This window comes from Chelonia mydas, chromosome 27, assembly GCF_015237465.2.
Source record: "Chelonia mydas isolate rCheMyd1 chromosome 27, rCheMyd1.pri.v2, whole genome shotgun sequence".
Taxonomy (NCBI): Eukaryota; Metazoa; Chordata; order Testudines; family Cheloniidae; genus Chelonia; species Chelonia mydas.
The window spans coordinates 13025726-13043392 of record NC_057860.1 but is presented as its reverse complement, the minus strand read 5'-3'; the positions used below and the strand labels follow the sequence as shown (position 1 = coordinate 13043392).

General features: G+C 49.8%; 1 protein-coding gene across 1 annotated transcript; it reads right to left on the bottom strand.

Moving 5' to 3' along the window:
• Positions 1-1624: 1624 nt before the first annotated feature.
• MSL1 (MSL complex subunit 1) lies at positions 1625-17311 on the bottom strand. The gene is made up of 8 exons (XM_037886868.2): positions 16261-17311; positions 12625-12848; positions 10489-10871; positions 7554-7618; positions 6970-7037; positions 5614-5738; positions 5396-5468; positions 1625-4461 (listed from the first exon to the last, which is right to left on the bottom strand). The coding sequence occupies exons 1-8, from the start codon at positions 16942-16944 to the stop codon at positions 4371-4373; spliced, it is 1713 nt and encodes a 570-aa protein (XP_037742796.1). The 5' UTR covers positions 16945-17311; the 3' UTR covers positions 1625-4370.
• Positions 17312-17667: the final 356 nt, after the last annotated feature.

Genomic DNA, 17667 nt, shown 5'->3' with positions numbered 1-17667 from the left:
GTCACTGAGCGTGGGGCGGTCCCATCCCCGCCTGGGAGGGCGGGGCTATGACGTCATATTGTGGCTGCACGATGACATCATGCTGGCATGACATCATTGTCCTGCCTGGGGCAGATCGCAGCCCCTTCCCTCCGCAGACCCCAGTGCAGGGCAAAGAGCCCCAATGGGCGCTCCCCCCACACTGGGCACTCCCCCCCTCAACTGGCGGGGGCCGGGCTGGGGTCCCCTCCGGAATCGGACCCACTTCCCCGGCGGGAAAGGACAAGCGTCAGATCCCGGGTCTGGGACCCGGCCCACTAATACAGCGGGGGCGGGGGGCTGGCCTGTTGCGGGGCTCACCCCTGCTGCAGGAGACCACTGCAAGTGAAGTGAACAACCGAGGGGTAGCTGGGCGCGTTACGCACAAAGATTTCATTATGCTTTAGACACCGACAACCCCTCACACACACTTTCCTGCACAACCACGCACGCACCTACGTTTTCCCACGCGTAGCTCCATTTCACACTCCTTCCGGGGTCCCGCGTATCAGTTTCCAGCAAGGAAAGCGAGGGAGGCCTGCCTTAGCGTGAAATGCTGGTAACTTTGGCCCCATTCCTCCGAGGTAGGTAGGAGCCTAAATGCCCATTGATTTCAGTAGGAGTTCAAAAGTATTTAGGTGCTGACTGAAATGAGGGAGCTGGACTCCCAACTGTCCTTGAGTAGCTGGGCCTTTGGGACTAAGTGGGGGGTAGTAGGGAATTAGTCATCCACATTGTACACAGAAAGAAACAGACACAGGGAGGTGAAGTGACTGGCACCCACCATGATAAAGTGTGGCACTTGCCTTCACTGGAAGCAGACAACAGAGGCACGTTGACCACACATTCCCTGCGTCATTATCTACCTAACACACTTGTTCACCCTATGTAACGTGAGGTGGTTCTCCACATATTCCACAATAGGTTCATCTATCTCTTCCAGCATTTGGTATTCCAGCACTTGAGGTACACCCCGTGCTCAGCTGTTATCTATGAACAGCAGCCACGGTCTTTGCCTTTTCATCCGCCCACTTGCTTAAAGATTTGTAAAGAGAACAAAAAATTAAATCGGGAGCAAGCAGAATGACTGTTCCCTACAGAATTTATTAAACTAGCATTTGGCAACAGGCCATTCAACACTCACCACGCACTGACCCAGACCAAGGGGCAGTTTTTAAAGAGCCAAAGCAGGTTCTGGCAGATGTCTTTCAGAGCAAATTGGAGTCAGAATACATACAAACAGTCTCTGGAAACATTTTTCAGTTTTTTTCCCATACATTTGAACAGTGAGTCCCACATATTTGGCTGCGGAATTGAGGGCTAACTGGTTAGGACTTCAACCTGTCAGATAAAAGATCCTTAATGTAGTTTCTACCACTACCAAAAGAGAGAAAGAGACAAGGCATCAAGGATAGACGGTTCTTCCAATCTGCCTAGTTCTAAGCCAGCTACAGCAGCACCCGCCGACATTTCTAAAACTGGTAACATCATTTCCATGGGAGACACCAAGCATGCAAGAGAGGCAGGCTGTATTTTTAATTGGGTGTGAGAATGTTTCCAAACAAGACACATATAAAGGGTTTGAGACAAATGTGACCACAAAATGTACATTTTTTTTTCTATTTTATTGTAAAAAAATTTGATTTGTTTAAATTTTTAACCATACAGGCAGAATTGTTTAATACTCCCCATTAACACTGTTAATTCTAACAAACTGAAGCAGAAATTCAAAAAATTAACAGCCACAATAGTTTTTATTTACAACTGAACTTTTTTTATAAGATATTTACAAGACGACCGATTTTACACATTAGAAATGGTATCAAAAGTATGCATTACAGACAACTATGTGTCAAATGGCCATAAAACAAGGCTGAAGAATACAGACAAGCTTTTAATTTTTTTTTAAGATTTTATTTTTACACTAGCTTAAACTTGGTTAAAGAAAGCAAGGTTTTGAAACCAAAGAACAGTTCTAATAGGGAATTGCAGGGCCTTCCATTGCAGATTGGATTTCACAGTGTTGTAGCCCATACTGGGAGAAATAAGACTATTTTTCCACATTAACACTCACTGAAAATTTTACTTTGTACTTCCCCTCCAGCGTACTCCCTGCCCCCTCCCCCACCCCCATCTGTAGCTGATGACTGCTGGATAGATGTATATTAAAGAGGATCATTTATAAAACCTGGCTGCCTGTCTGGATGACAGCATGAAGAAGTGTTTAAAAACCGGCTTTGCACTGGGAGCTAGGGCCAGTGGGACCTTAAGTCTGAGGTCAAGCAGCTGCCAGCAGATACCTCTCAGAGCTGGCTGTCACTGGGACTCAAAAGTATTCTGACCCCTGAAAAGCCACTAATGCAGGGTATAACCAGAATGCAAAACCTGCTTGATGCAGACCTGAAAGAGACAACATCAAGAAAAGAAACAAGGCTCAAGCTAATATTTGCCCATTTAACATTTTGGCTCCTAATTGCACAGAAATCCATTAAGGACACACGCTATCATGCGAAAGCAGGACACCCAAGAACAGCCTTATTTAAAAAAAAAAAAAAATACAGTGCGTAGCCCTAATTATATAAGCTATGTGGTACCAGGGCCCATGCTTCAAGAGATTTCCCCCTTTTAGGTGGGTTTCAGACCCTCTTCCAAACACCATTACTGTAGGAACCCTAGCATAACCCACTGCCGTGTCGCAAGAACCAGCCTCTCTTCCAACTTGCATAAGAATACACCCCAGCTCTCGGGGAAAAGAAAAAAACAAACAAAAAACCACGTTTTGTATTTGTGCATTACTATTTATAGCCGTTTGAACCAAAGCAAGGAGAGAAGATTGCTGGCCTTAGACAACACTATGAACTCAAAAGGAACAACCGGAGGGGATCATTTCTTCCCTGGCCCGCCAACATCTTCAGAAATGAAGTTAGCTCCTCCCCGCAACCACACACCTGTCAGCGGTAGGACAGTAACTGAGGAGCAATCAGACAGGCAAGCATTGTGCACAAGAGTAACAGGCGTTCTCTCTTTAGAGACCAAACATTCCTGCTTTGACTTCAGTCTGCTGTAAAGCCTGAAAGGCGATTGAGAATGTGTCGTCCAAATTAAAAAACAAAAACAAAAAAACACTCAGCTCAAGACTTCAGCACTAGTTACACCTATACCAGAGCGTTTGGCATCACCCATTAGTGCAGTACAGCAACGAAGGCTCATTTCGTAAAGGAAGCGAATTACTAGAGCTAAAGCAAAGGTACCATTCTAATTTTCTCTAGCCAATCCAAGCGGTTTACAAGATACATGAATTGCCAGCCAGTGCTGTCCTTAAACATTTAAATAAAAATGAACCACAATTGTGCGTCTCAAATTCTGTTTTCACAAACAAAAATGTTTAAAAAACCCTCCCCCCCAGATATCCATTCAGTCTAGAACATGACATAGCTGCTGGCAAACAGTCTCATCTGCAGAAGCACTTTCACCCTGGGATTCGAGCAAGGGCAGTCTCGCTACAGAATACGCGCAGCTAACCCATTTCTGACACAGGTAACTAACCGGGTGCGTCTTGTGGCGACAATGGGACGCAGGGCTCAACCAGCCGCGCTCAGTGAGACACGGCACATTCAGAACCATCTGCCAGCCTCTCTCAGGGGAAGTGGGCATTCATGAAGTTAGTTTTCACCCATTTATTAAAAAAAGACCTATCTAGCACATCACAGGCACCATATTGGAAGCCTGATCTGTCAGGCAAGAGGAATTCGCAGCCAAATCTACACTCCTCTTAGGTGGGTTCTTTTCACCACAGAGTTTCAAAGTGACAGTGTGACAAGCTTGGCCTAACTCTGCCTGCTGGTCCCATCTGCAAGTTCTCGCTGCTGAATGTCTTTCTAAGAAAATAAACATCAGCTTCAGAGAGGTGACGAGCACCACACGCTGAGCCAACACACAGGCATCACCAACGGGGACTTGCAGGTGGGACAGGTCACAAGGCAGGCCTGTTTTTAGGCTTCCCAACCTTCACAAGGCCTCTTATGAACTGTAGTGGCCACAGCAGCTGATGAAGCTTAGGCAGAGAGCAAAAGGTGTCTCTGAGCTTCCAGCCCTGCTGTTCCAGCATAAAGCTTGAAAACTTGCTGCTAAGGAAAGCGGGAGGGGGAAGAAATAAATAAACCACAGTTAATCAGCCAGGTAAAGAGTTTTTGTGAAAACCAGAAGGATGGGAAAAATACAGAGGCATGGAGAAAAACATCAGTGAATGAGAATATCCACTAGGGTAAAGATTCACGGGACTGAAAAACAAACAGTTCCTTGCCGGCCGTTGCCAATGGCGTGCTAAGTCCATCGCAACGCTGCCCGGGCAGCTACTTTCTGCACGTTCGGTGAGGCGTCTGCTTCTTCTGCATCTCCAGCCGACAGCGGCTTCGTTCGTCCAGCCACGGCAGCTCAAAGTTCCTGTCAGAAAGAGAAAAAGGCCTTGATCCATGATGAAAACACCCAGTTCAGAACAGGAGGTTTGTTTTGAATGAGATGCTGTGGCTGAATTACTGCCCGCAACCCCCAAACTATATTGGATAATTAATCATAATTAGAGTTTATTTATTATAATCTTTGCATCAGTCAATTTCAAAGCACTTTACAAAAGGAAGCCTAGAGAAGTGCAGTGATTTGCCCAAGGTCACCCAGCCATTGGAAGAGCCAGGACTAGACCTAGGTCTTCCAAGTCCTTGTCCAATGCTCTACCCTCCAGGGCACACTGCCTTCCCCATCAGATGAGGGTGTAAATCTGTACAGGTCTAGCCTTCCACATGTTGAATGCTGAGCACACTAGCCCCGACGACCGAAGTGGAAGTATTGTAGGCCCGCGACGGGCGTCCTGCTCTCATATGGTGTTTGATTCTGCACTGTAGATTCTAAAGCATCAGAGTGGGGTGGGAGCAGTCTTGTAAGTCTTGGAAGAAAGGGCCTGGGAATCAGCAACTGTGTCTACAAGACTTCCTTCCGGCCCCTCTCCTCCAGCGCACACTTCTATCCTCTGTCTGGGTAGCTGGGAATTGACAGCGTCCTCCACATTCAATGCTGCACTAGGCCAGCCTCTGGGGCGAGTTCTGTGCTGAGCTGGCCACACACAACACAGTACTCAAGGACTGGCAGCACGCTGCCTGCAGATGTTTAGCCACTGGCTCCCACTTCACCTAAGCTGAGTCCACATCCAGGCAGGAACACTGAGCTACTGCCCAGCCTGAATGACGGTTTCAGGGCTGTTAGAGACTAGCATAGTGGCTGCATGTGTTCTGCTGAACGCCACTTCCAAAAGCATGGTCCAGCTTCCTTGCTGGATTCACTTTAGAGGAGCCCTGTCGGAAATTTACAAGCGAGAAATACTTACTGTGGGGTTAGTTTTGGTAATGGTCGGCCAAATGCTACAACAGGCAAGTAGGGGGTAATCAGCAAGCTTTCAACTATCAGGAGAAAAACACAATGGAAGAATGTTACTCAGCTGCACGGCTTATTTGTATGCATGGCTAGGTTACAGCTACAGACCCTCTGATTTAGAGCAAGTGCTCCCCACCCTCCTCCCCCAAACCTGTCTGATAAGGAACTCACCATCATCTGGCTCAGGGAAAAATGAGGTAACTTCAGGCTCAGATTCCTGGATTCCTTTCTTTTTATACATTCTGAGCTGCAGTCGCTGTAGAATTCTTTGTTCCCTGATCCTCTGAATATCCCACCTGGAAAACGTAAAACAAGCCCCGGCAGTTAAAAATCCTTATTCAGTAAACTATACTTGGTGGTACTTTGAGCTCCTCGGATGGATGGCCGTAGAGCACTTCTCTAACATCCACTGATGAGGCCTCGTGACTAGGTATCTGCTCCATCTGCAGTCACCATCATTATTCTAGGGCTGAGATAACAGAGAACACACGCACACCAAGTAGTGTGCAAGGGCTTCTCCTCCCAGATGTTTTTTCTGTTCTCAGATCCATGCACTTTCCTGCGGACACAGATGCTGGTGCATGAACAGGAGACGGCCAAGCTGGCTTCTGAGTACAATACAGGGAAGAATCAATCTACTGGCCAGGGGGATGCACTAGATGACCTATTGGGTCTCATCCACCCCTAGTATCTATGATCCCCCATGGCTTATGATTGTCATTACAAACACAGAGTTCACAGATGGAAAGGCCAGGAGGGACCATTCTGATCATCTAGCCAGACAGGCCGGAATATTTCACCCAGCAGTTCCTGCATTAAGCCCAATAATTCATGGTTCCACAAGAGTATCTTTGAGAAAGACACCCCGTCTTGATTTAAAGATTCCAAGTGTAGGAGAATAACATCACCTGGAAAGGTTTCAGAGTAGCAGCCGTGTTAGTCTGTATTCGCAAAAAGAAAAGGAGGACTTGTGGCACTTTAGAGGCTAACAAATTTATTTGAGCATAAGCTTTCGTGAGCTACAGCTATCACCTGGAAAGCTGCTCTGATGGTTCCATTACCCCCTCTGAAAATCCTGCAGCTCATTCCCAGTTTGAATTTTGTTTTTAACTTCCAATTCCAACCACTGCCTGCTAGGCTAAAGACCCCTCTGAGATGAGAGAGGGTGTGGAGGTACCTGAAGACCATGTTCAAGTCTCGTCTCTCAACCATCTCTTTGATAAGCTAAATAGATCAAATTCTACAAGTCTCTCATTGTTCGGCATGTTTGCCAGACCCCAGATCACTCTTGGGCTCTTCCCTGAACCCTGCACTGGCTGAACAGAGGAGGGGAGTTTAAAGTAAGAGAAACACACCAAGAACTAGAACAAAAAGCTCCTGCTCCACAAACTTCTGATACGTGGCATCCTTCCTCTTCGCTTGTGGGTGCACGTCTGAGTCTAACTCATTCTTAGAGAGGCCTTGGAGTGCCAGAGGCCGCAAAAGCCGTTACTGCAATATTCAGGGTGGGAGAATCTTTGCCCTTACCTTTTTCTTCTCTTCTCATCCAGCTCCAGCTTCGCGTGCCTTTTGGCAAATACACTGTCATCTAGATTCTGGGAAGATAAGAGCAGATGTTAGCCCTCTCCTCCCCCACAACAGGCATGTGCTTGTTCATTCACCCACTGCAATCCACTTTCCCTGCAATGGAGGGAAGGGCTGCAGAGTGACTGTAACACAAACATCCACAGGAAGGTACAAATCCAAATCCAGGTTCTGCGGTGAGTCACCTCTCAGCGGCCACACCCAGTTGTAAAACTACAGAAATTATTTACTCGAACAGTTTAATAACAGTCAAGAGTTTCCAAGGTTTTACCATTATTTAATATCAGCTCATCAAGGAGGACTGCTCATGCAAAGGTAGGAGATTCCTGCCCCAGACAGGAAAACTAGCATTTCCCTATTGATCAAACCATACTAACGACCCCACAGACACAAGTTCAAGCTTTAAAACAGACCACTGGATCAATGGTAAAATGGGTATTGTTACATCTACAAGTTGTACACACGCAGGCCCACAGCGATTTATTCTCTTTGGTCTCCTTCACCAAAACCATTAATTGACTATGTACCTCCAAGAGATCTGAAGGGTTTGAGTCTCTCAGGGGCTCCACAGCATGGTCCCTCCAAGAAGGAACTGTGGAAGGAAACAGAGTTAACATGGGTCAGTGTTTTCATAGGCCAGAAGAGACCTAATATAAAACACAGGGCACAGAATTTCATCCAGTTACCACATTACTCTCCCAGAGCTGGGAACAGAACCCAGGAATCCTGATTCCCAGTTCCCTGCTGAAGCCACTAAAAACACGGCCCTCTGTTCTGCACAGATTCTTCTGTACAAAAGGAGCAACTCACCATCAGTCAAACTGCTGAAAATGGAAACTCTGCTTCCTGATCTCAAGGAAATGTTTAATTAGATCTTAGCCTGTAATATATGTACTCATCATTTGCGAGCTTGATTTATGTAGCTACTCTGACCACAACATGTCACATCCCCAGTGATCCAGGAACTGGGAACAGAGTTCACCTTTAAGAAAAACCAAACAATTGGATTAAAAAGAAGGGATCAGTTTGGTATACCACACATGCTTAAACTGGAGAGTTTCAAACATAATTTAGTGCCAGATCTGTTCCTCTTTTGCATGCTAACCTCACGCACCATAAATCTGTGTGGTGACAAAACCCGTCAATAGAACAGTGCTTGTTTTAAAGCGGTCGCTGTTTAAAAGGATCAGAGAGGTGCTGTGTTTAGAGAGAAGGCAAGATTTGGGGCTAGATGTTCAGCTGGCCTCAACCCGGCCTTGTGTGTCATGCATGCACATTTATTAGGGTTTGTCTTTTCCGCATCCAAGTGTGGAACCAGGTGGATGTGCAAACTCAGAGGCTGCTCTAAATATTGCTGCTTACCCTTTAAGGGCCATTGTTCGTGGAGACTCCCTTCTCTCTACAGATCAGGGTTATTTTATCATCAAAGCAGCTTGTTGTTGCTAGGGAACCTGGACTCAGAACTTGGCAGGTAAGAAAGAAAATGGGGAAAGTGGATTTTCAGCTCGTTTGCCTGAAGTGTATTTACGCTGTGACCCATTCCATCCCTGACGCAGAATAAGGAACTAGCCCTCTCCCAAGACACCCCCAATCTTGGACGCTTTGCCAGGAGAGCTTTCAAACAGATCTCAACCCTGGGATCATGAAGTATTTCCACAAAGCTAACCCAGGTTTTGGCTGTTAGACACTCAACAAGATTTAGAGGCAGGAGAACATGGGAAAAACGTAGGCCTCACATTAATCCCTTCTCCTTACAAATCCCCTCACTGCTCCATTGTCCTGATTTTCACAAGCGGCACGATTCCGTGAAAATCACCACCACCACTGCAAGACCAAGAGACAATTTCTCAGCAATGAACAGCAAGCTGCTTCCCAATTCCACAGAGATGGGCATGGAAGTTGCCATGTAAACAAAGAGGCTTAAAAGGCAGCCCCGTGAACTGGCTTTGTTCAAATCATCTCTGCCTTGTAGGTCAGTGCACGTCAGCCCCCGAGCCTGCCTCAGCACAGGGCGAGTTCAAAGCATGGATGGTCAACTCGTGCTTCCTGACTTCTGTGCACTGAAATCAGACCCTCAAGGTCACTTCACACTAGCTGGTGTCAGGTTATTTCTTGTTTCAGGACAGAGAGGGGAGATGCCACACAAGTTTGGCACACTTGACCAACAGCTACTGCCAGTGCCAACAGCTCTGGAATCCAGCTTGTGCGAATGTCTGGTCTGGCCGCAGGCCACCTTACCCTCCACCAGGCAAGAGACAGGTTCCCGAGACGTTACCGAGGAGACAGGATTTGAATTTTGAAGTGATGGGAAGGCAGAGAGGAGTTGGGGGTGGCAGGGTCAAGGTAAAATACATCAGAAAACACCCCTCTCCCCCAAGTCATGGGATAAGAGCAGCTGCCTGCTCACAAGCATCGCCTGTCCACACACCTCGCTGGGCAGCAGACCTCACCGCTCCTGGACCTCCTCTAGACAACGGCTCTGAAGAGAGCTGGATGTATACTGCCTGCCAAGAGCAAAGCAGGCTGGGATTGTGGGATCTTAGTTCACTTTGCTGAGCAGCAGGCAGAACGCTTCTGTGCAGCTGCAGAAGATGGCTGGAAACTAAAGGAAGGGCGATCAGCGAGCAGGAGGTTCACTTTGACACCCCTGACTGGTTTCTGTACCAGGGATCGTGTGGGTCACCAAAAGATTCCTTCTGCCCGCCCAGCCATCATGAGGCAGCAATTCGATGTGTCGACTGTGACAGCATGGCCTGGTGCGTGCCCGTGAGGGCAAAGAAGGGAGTTCACCTTGCAGTCAGAGGCGTGGCTTGCACTAGCCATTCCTCCTAAAAGCAGCCTACCGTGAGCCCTAGTGTAGACAGGGCTCTTACAGCTGCTGGCTTTTGTTGCCATTGCATTGGTCAGCGCTGCTCAGAGCAGGCCTAAAAAACATGGTGATTAAGATGCCAGCAGCTACCAGTGCCTTGTGCCTACCAGCATTCCTGCTGTTGCTTTCACCTCTGGAGTGAACACGTGGCAGTAATGGGGGACGCTTTTTAGGAAGAAATCCCAGCGCAGACAAGGCTAGAGTGAAGGCCCCTTTACATAATGGTCACATTAGAGATCTCAGAGCTGAAAAGTGTTTGTTTTTTTTAAGTGAAAACAAAACCAGGGACAATCTACATCCCGAGATACACTCTGCCTTCACAGGATCACGTAAGCACTATGCAAAACACAGACAGAGCCACTCTCGGGCTTACAGAAACCCAACTGTGGCTTTAAAGCTCCTTCCACAGCTGCTAGTGTGTTACTAGCAGACACCTCCCACAATCAGGGAATGACAGAACACTGCTTTGTGGCAATTCCACCTATTTTCACGTTTGCCGAGCATCTGTCCAGTAGGAGGGTAACACTTCAGGTGGCAAGCACCCGTGTCAGACTGACCATTATGCAGCTACAAGCAAGTTTTTGTTCGCTTACTTGCTACAGTCTCCTCCTTCTTTGGAGAGGGCTCTCGTAACGGCAACGGTGACGGGGGAGGTTGATGCCAACGACACAAGTACATTTCGGTGGTTGAAAGGTACGGCAGATCTTCTGTCTCGCTGGGGAAACTTTTATCCCTGGGGTGGGCACTGGGACTTTTCAATGGGGTGGATGGTTTTAAGGGAGCGTCCACTAGCGATCTGGCTTTTTCTGGAGTCTCTTGACTCCTCAGTTCACGTCTGCAAACAGTTTCGGATAAAGAGCTACTCGGCTCCTCTTTCACTGGAGAGTGTTTCAGAGTTTTATTCTTGACTTTTGAAAATTCGGCCACCAGCTTTTTAACTGGAGTTTTCCTCTCTGCACTTCCAAATGCCGACTTCCTGTTAAAGAAGGGAGAGAGTTTAGCAGCCTATTCAGCTAGCCTATCACAAGAGCAGGCTACTCATTTTCCCAGCATCTGTATTTTTACTGTGCACACCAGAAAGCTAATGCTAGTTGTCCCATAATCATAGATTTACATTGGTGTAGTCTAAATGTATGTCCCTTTGCAGAGATCGGGCAGCAAAGTTTGCGAGAGAGGCAACCGAAGGCTGAGGAGTTTTATTTCCAGGAGACTGGTGCATTGTGCTCCCTGAGGCTACTGCTTTCACCCTGGTACGACAGGAGCTGTAACCTTCCAAGGGTAGCCCCTGACAGAGTGTGTTGCAATACAGCAATCCAGATTCCAGAGCCATGGATGACTGGAAAGAGCTGCAAAGTGACTGCTACCTGTACAGTGCCAGACATGGATTAAAGGGACACTCCCAACTGATGAGAAGGTCGCTGATCTATTTTTTGAGACAGCACCCTTTAAAAAAAAAAAAAAAAAGTTGGTCTTAAAAAGAAACGTGCGGGCTTTTCCCTATTCCCCTGATAATCAGAAGGGCCTTTTGGGTGGACCCCTCAAGATCAATGTCAAACACACGCCGCCTCCTCCCCCTTCCCATACACACCTGCCTGCTCCCTCATTAGTTTCAGCTTTGCTGTTATAGCAAACACCCTCTCGCAGGGCCTGGGGAAGAGCATGCTTGCGAGCTCCCCACGATCAATGCCTGAGTGATGAGAGACAGCATGGTCTGGTGGCTAAGACACTGAACTGAGAGCCGGGAGACCTGGATTCTATTCCAGGCTCTGCCACTGAAATGCTGCACAACCTTGGGCAAGTCACGTCACCTCTGTGCCTCGGTTTCCCCTCCTTACCTGAGTCAGTCTAAAAACATACATATACTAGACTATAATGTACTCATATTAGTGCATGAGACAAATGAAACAGACCATTAAGAACAGAGTTAAACGGTCAAATGCACAAGTTAACAAGTTGGGGGAGGGGAGAACAAGAAAAGTTACTTGGCGGTAGGTAAGTTTGAGAGAGAGAAAAATCCGATTTTCAAGGTACCAGTGTCCTCTTAAAAAAAGAAAGGGTATTTGGGGACATAAATGTGAACTTGGGAGCAATGAGTGGCCCAAAAAACCATTGCCACGCACAGTTACAAACCTCTTGGACAAAAAATGGGCTAACCCACTTGGTAAAGTAGGCAAACTCACTCCCTGTCATATCCTCTGGATGGAAGAATGCCTTTTATTTCAAGCTAACATTACTCAGATAACTCAAAGGAGCAAATCCACAAGTGGGCTATCCTAAGTTAACCCTGACTTACGAAATCCAGGCATATTCTTTGTTCTGCATCTAATATGGATGGTACTTGCTGCTTGGTATTGGAACATGTATGCAAACACCTAGCTCTTCTCTAGCACTTTTCAGCAGTAGATCTTACAGCACTTTAGAAAGGAGGTTGGGATCATTATCCCCATTTTACAGATGGGGAAACTGAGGCACAGAGCAGGGACACAACTTGCCCAAGGTCACCCAACAGGCCAGTGTCCTATTTGTCAGGCTTTTTGGTATCTGCCAGTCAAACAGTTAAATGAAAAGCTGACAGGAGTTAGTGTTGGAGAAATAGCATTAAAGCTGACAGCTACAATGATCTTTTATACAAGCGATGTGACTGACAGCAGATGCGTATATACACGCACAGGCCCCACTGCTGTGTGGCAAGCCCTTATGAAGAATAAGGTCGTGAAGCGGTCCTGTACCTTTTATGTCCCTTTCCATTTCTTCCATATGAGAAGTGTTTTGGAGGCAGGGGCTGGGATGTGTCCAAGAGATCCTGCTGGCATTCAATCTGTAGTTTCTCAGATGCTTCTGATTCAGCCTTCTCTTCGGTTTCATACCCTTGAAAAATCCTGTGTTTCTCTCTCTCATTATCCTTCTTCACCAGCTGCATCCTCCTTTCCATGCGCTCAATCCGAGCTAGGAGCTGAAAGAGGAACCAAGGCCAACACTTACGCTTTAGCCGGCATGCTTTCATCAGAGAAGAATTACACCAATTCCAGTTTGATTTAAAAAAAACAAAGACACCCTAACTTATTTGCCTCACACCACACCTGTTCTGGTATTTGTGCCTTGCTGTCCACCACCTCTGAGCTATAATTAAAATCTTTCTCCAAATTTTACATAGAACAAGACATCACAGAAAGGAAGAAGTTCCAAAGAGACTTTATTTCAGTATTGTCATTTGTTTCAGGTTATACCCCCACGGTTTTCTCAACGCAGGTTTCAAGGAAGATGACCAGTATGAACTTCACCTCTAGTACTGTGAATATGGCTGTGGAGTGATCAGATGAATTAGAAAGACACGTTTCTGATCCTCATTATAAAGTTGGAAATCCTGAGGCCGCACCTCTCACTTTAGAGTGAAAATTACAGCCTCAGATTTAATATTTCAGACTCGCTAAGGCACAGCACAATTTAGCTTACATAATTCAACTCCCCTCCCAAAGCTACAGAGGGAAGAAATCAGGGGACAGCCCACATGGGGAAAAGGGCAAAAGAAACAGGGTTGCAACAAGAGATGCCTTTACAAATGAGAAAGTGTTTAGGGGTCAAATTTTCAGAAGCACCTAAGTAAATCTAGAGCCTCAATCCTATTGATTTTCAATGGGGCTTAGGCACTTTTGAAATTTTTACCCGTTCTGTTTACCCACAAGAAGTCCGGACATCTCAGCTCCAAAACACCCACATTTTTGCATTCAAAACTCAATAAAATATTCACTTGTAATTTGATTTATTGCTTCCCCTTGTTCCCCAACCAACACCATCTGAAGGGAACAAGAAGGGAACAAACGTTTACAAATTGTTCCAGCTGACAGATATGGTGCAGTTTTGGGTGCTCCTGAACTTTGGACATCACCCCCACATTCAACTAGGCCAGGTAATTTGTAATTGGGTCCTAAGAATATCAATTTAAAATAGACTAAAAAGAAAAGAAAAGAGGCTTACCAAAGCCTCTGATTAAAATGCAGTAGTGATTTATAATTCAGACAGATCTGTAATTGTGTATGCAATGCATTCCACAGATCCACCTCTTCCTCCAGGTGCTTTTGAAAAGCACATGTTAAGTGAGAGACACACAAGCCCCAGTGACTTTCAGTGGGGCTTGTGTGTCTCTTTCCGTGGGTCCTGCAGTCCCAAATCATGCTGTGTGTGTGTGTGCGCGCACGTGCACGTGTGTGTGTATGTGAGAGTGTGGGTGTGCACATGAGAGAGAGAGAGAGCGAGAGAGCGCGCGCATGAGCGCATGCACGAGCGCCACCTTTAACCCTCACACCGTTCCACAGAATTGAATCATATGGACACAATGCACCAAGAAAATGAATTTTAAGCTTTCCCCCCTTCCAGTTTTCCTCAGCTTCATTACAAGAGAGAAAAGAAATTCAGTAGTGTCCTTAATTTACCCCCTGCTTTGCCTAGGTACTGCAGGTAGGGGACATAGCCTCTGGAATTGATTATGCATCTACAGACAGCAGGAGGGACTAGAGAGCCAGAGAGAATTAACTCAGATGTGCTTGTATCTCTGTTTGACTCACAGGCTTATCACACATGGCTTGTGTGTTCTATTTCCTTAATTTTTTTTAAACTCTCAGAGAATCCCACGTGTCAAAACTCCCATCACACCCTTTGACTGCAATACAGCAGCTGCTACCTCCATGTTGGTTAACTTTACTCAGATCAACACCAGGAGATGTTTTGACAGTGCCTTCCTTGCACCTCAGATCCTATCCCACCTTGCAGTCAGCATATGCCAGTAAAATACTGCCTGCTGGCTCATGCCATTCCTTTGGAAAGCAAGGAAAATAACCCCTCACTCACTGGTAGGGCAACCAGACAGCAAGTGTGAAAAATCAGGACGGGGGTGGGGGGTAATAGGAGCCTATATAAGAAAAAGACCCCAAAATCGGGACTGTCCCTATAAAATCGGGATGTCTGGTCACCCTACTCATTGGATATGCAGCCCTTTGAAGATTTTTGCAAAAAACAAAACTAGAATACCCTTTCTGTAGGGGGACAATTATAGGAAGGGGAAGAAATGTATTTTTAGGTTGCTGCAGGCTTGCAGATTATGGACAGGATAGTGAGGCCAATAGACTTTGTGACGTTTTAAGGCAGCAGAGGACTATTTATGGGTCTGCACTGAGAAATCTGCACCAAATCAGATAGTTTTAAATAACTCCTGCTTGCAGGGGAAACGCTAACAAATATTCATTTGGTTCTGATCCAGTGGGTCTTTGCAAATCTAATCCCCTGTGCCCCATGAATATCTCCAGGCTATTTTAGGAGGGGGGGGCCACCATTGCTTTACAATTAGCCTTCCCCCTCAGCCCTGCATTTGACTAAGGAGCAAACCCTGCATTAGTACAGCTCTGCAAGTGGGCCAGGCTTCCATTCTCCTATCAGCAAAGCGGGTCAGCAGTATCCTAGTCTGGACCCTGGCCAGGTTGTTGTTTCTGTACATTGCCACAGTACGTGTGAAACATTTAAAGGAGGAGGAGGAGGAACTGAGGCTGGTCTCATTATAGCACAAGGGGGTGGGGAGTGGGAGGCTCCCTGGAGAGGAGCAAAGAGGAGGGAAAGAATTTGCTCTGGGAAGTGGGGCGTTTGTTATCCATTTGTAGTAATTACAACAGCGGCAGTTAAAGGGCCCGCTGTGCTCTCCTGCCCTGCCACCCAGATGGCTCGCTGCAGCCCTACCTCCATGCCAAACATATGTAGGAGCCCCATACTGAGCCCCTTTAATTTAACCCTTCACAAACTACATCGCTCCAGCCTTAACCCGACCATAATCCCTGACGGGCTCCTTTAAATTAACCCGTTCCTCTCCCTGGCTTTTTCTCATCTCAGCCCCATGGCAACCGGACCCCAGCCCTTTAACCCTTAACATCCCGTGTCCCTCCTTCCCTTCTCACAGTCCCAGAGGCACAGTAACCCTTGGGCTGCCCTGCCCCTCCCCCACTCATTGACAGTTACTAGCCCCCTTTAGTGCCCTCGCCCTGTCCCGCTGCCCGTTAACCCTTTGGTTGCAACGCCCCTCTTGCCCATTAACCCCTCGGGTGCCGTGTGCCAGCAGCCCCCCCATTAACCCCTTGTCTCCTGCACGCTGCTTTGCCTATTAACCCCTTCGTTACGGTGCTCCTCTTCCCATTAACCCCTCGGGTGCCGTGTGCCAGCAGCCCCACCCCCCCATTAACCCCTTGTCTCCCGCACGCTGCTTTGCCTATTAACCCCTTCGTTACGGTGCTCCTCTTCCCATTAACCCCTCGGGCGCCGTGTCCCTCCCCCATTAACCCCTTGTCGCCGGGTCCGCGCCCCTTTCCCATTAACCCCTCACGTACCGTGTCCCTCTCGGCCTTGAGCTCCTCGATCTCCTTCTCCTTGGCCTGCAGCTGCTGCTGCTGCTGCTCGATCAGGTCCAGCTGGAGCAGGAGGATCTGCTTGAGGCAGGCCGCCTGGTTGGAGGAGCCCCCGCCGGCCCCCATGGGGCTCTTCCGCACGCCGCTCTTCCACTTGCTCTCCGAGGCCGCGGCGGCCGCCGCGGGAGGCGGCTGGCCCGGCTCCGCCGTGGCCGAGGCCGGCGGGGCCGGGGCCGGGGCGCTGGCCGCGGCCGGGCAGCCCTTGTCCTTCGCCGCCACCTGGGAGGCGGTGTGTCCGGGCAGCACCGCCTGGTACTTGGGCCTGCTGCTGGCATCCCCCACGCCGGCCTGCTTGCTGCTGGCCGGGGGGCAGGGCAGGGGCACCAGGCCGCCCCAGCTCTCCTCCTGCTGCCCGGGCGCCCCGGCCGCCGCCGCCGGCCCGCCCCCGCCGCCGCCTCCGCCCCCGCCGCCGCGGCCCTTGTGTCCCCCCAGCGGGGGCGGCTCCTTGGGCTTGCGGGGCGGCTGGCGGGGCAGCGGGGCGGCCTCCCCGCCCGGCTCCTCCTCCGGGCCCGGCTCCAGCGCCAGCCCCGGCCTCTCGTAGTCCAGCCTGTCCGCGTTCAGCGCCGTGGCCGCGGCCGCCTTGAAGACGGTGGATCTCATGGTCATGGTGCGGCCTCCGCGCCGCTCCGGGCCCGGGCCAGCTGCGGGACGAGGCCCCGGCCGCTACCGCCCGGCGCCATGGGCCGGCGGAGAGCAGGGGCGCGGGGCCGGGCGGGCGGCGCGCTCCATGCGGCGGGGCAGCCGGGCTAGCGGGCGGCCTCCGGCGGGCTCATCCCCGCCCCCGGGCGCAGGCCCCGGCCAGGGGCTCCCCCGGGGAGGGGCGGGCGGACGGAGCCTCGGCCGGGCGGGGGCGCCCCCTGCTGCCGGGGCGGAGACTGCGGGTGGCCCGGCTCGGGTGGGTGCCCCCCCCCCCGCCGGGAGGGGCCGGATCCTGGGTCTCTCCCCCCCCCGGTGCCCGATCCCGGGTCCCCCGCCGGGAGGGGCTGGATCCTGGTTCTCCCCCCCCGGTGCCCGATCCCGGGTCCCCCGCCGGGAGGGGCCGGATCCTGGTTCTCCCCCCCCCGGTGCCCCCCCGCTGGGAGGGGCCGGATCCCGGGTCCCCTGCTAGGGGGTGGATATTGGGTGTCCCGGGGCCGCTTTCTAGGACGCAGCTAGATCCCGCCCCCCCCCCCCGGGGCGGCTCCCCCCCGACGCCCCCCCCGACGTCCCCCCGGGCCGGCTCCCTGGAACCCCCCTGACGCGCCCCCCGGGCTCGCTCCCCGGGCCCCCCCCCCGACGTCCCCCCGGGCCGGCTCCCCGGACCCCCCCTGACGCCCCCCCCGGGATCGC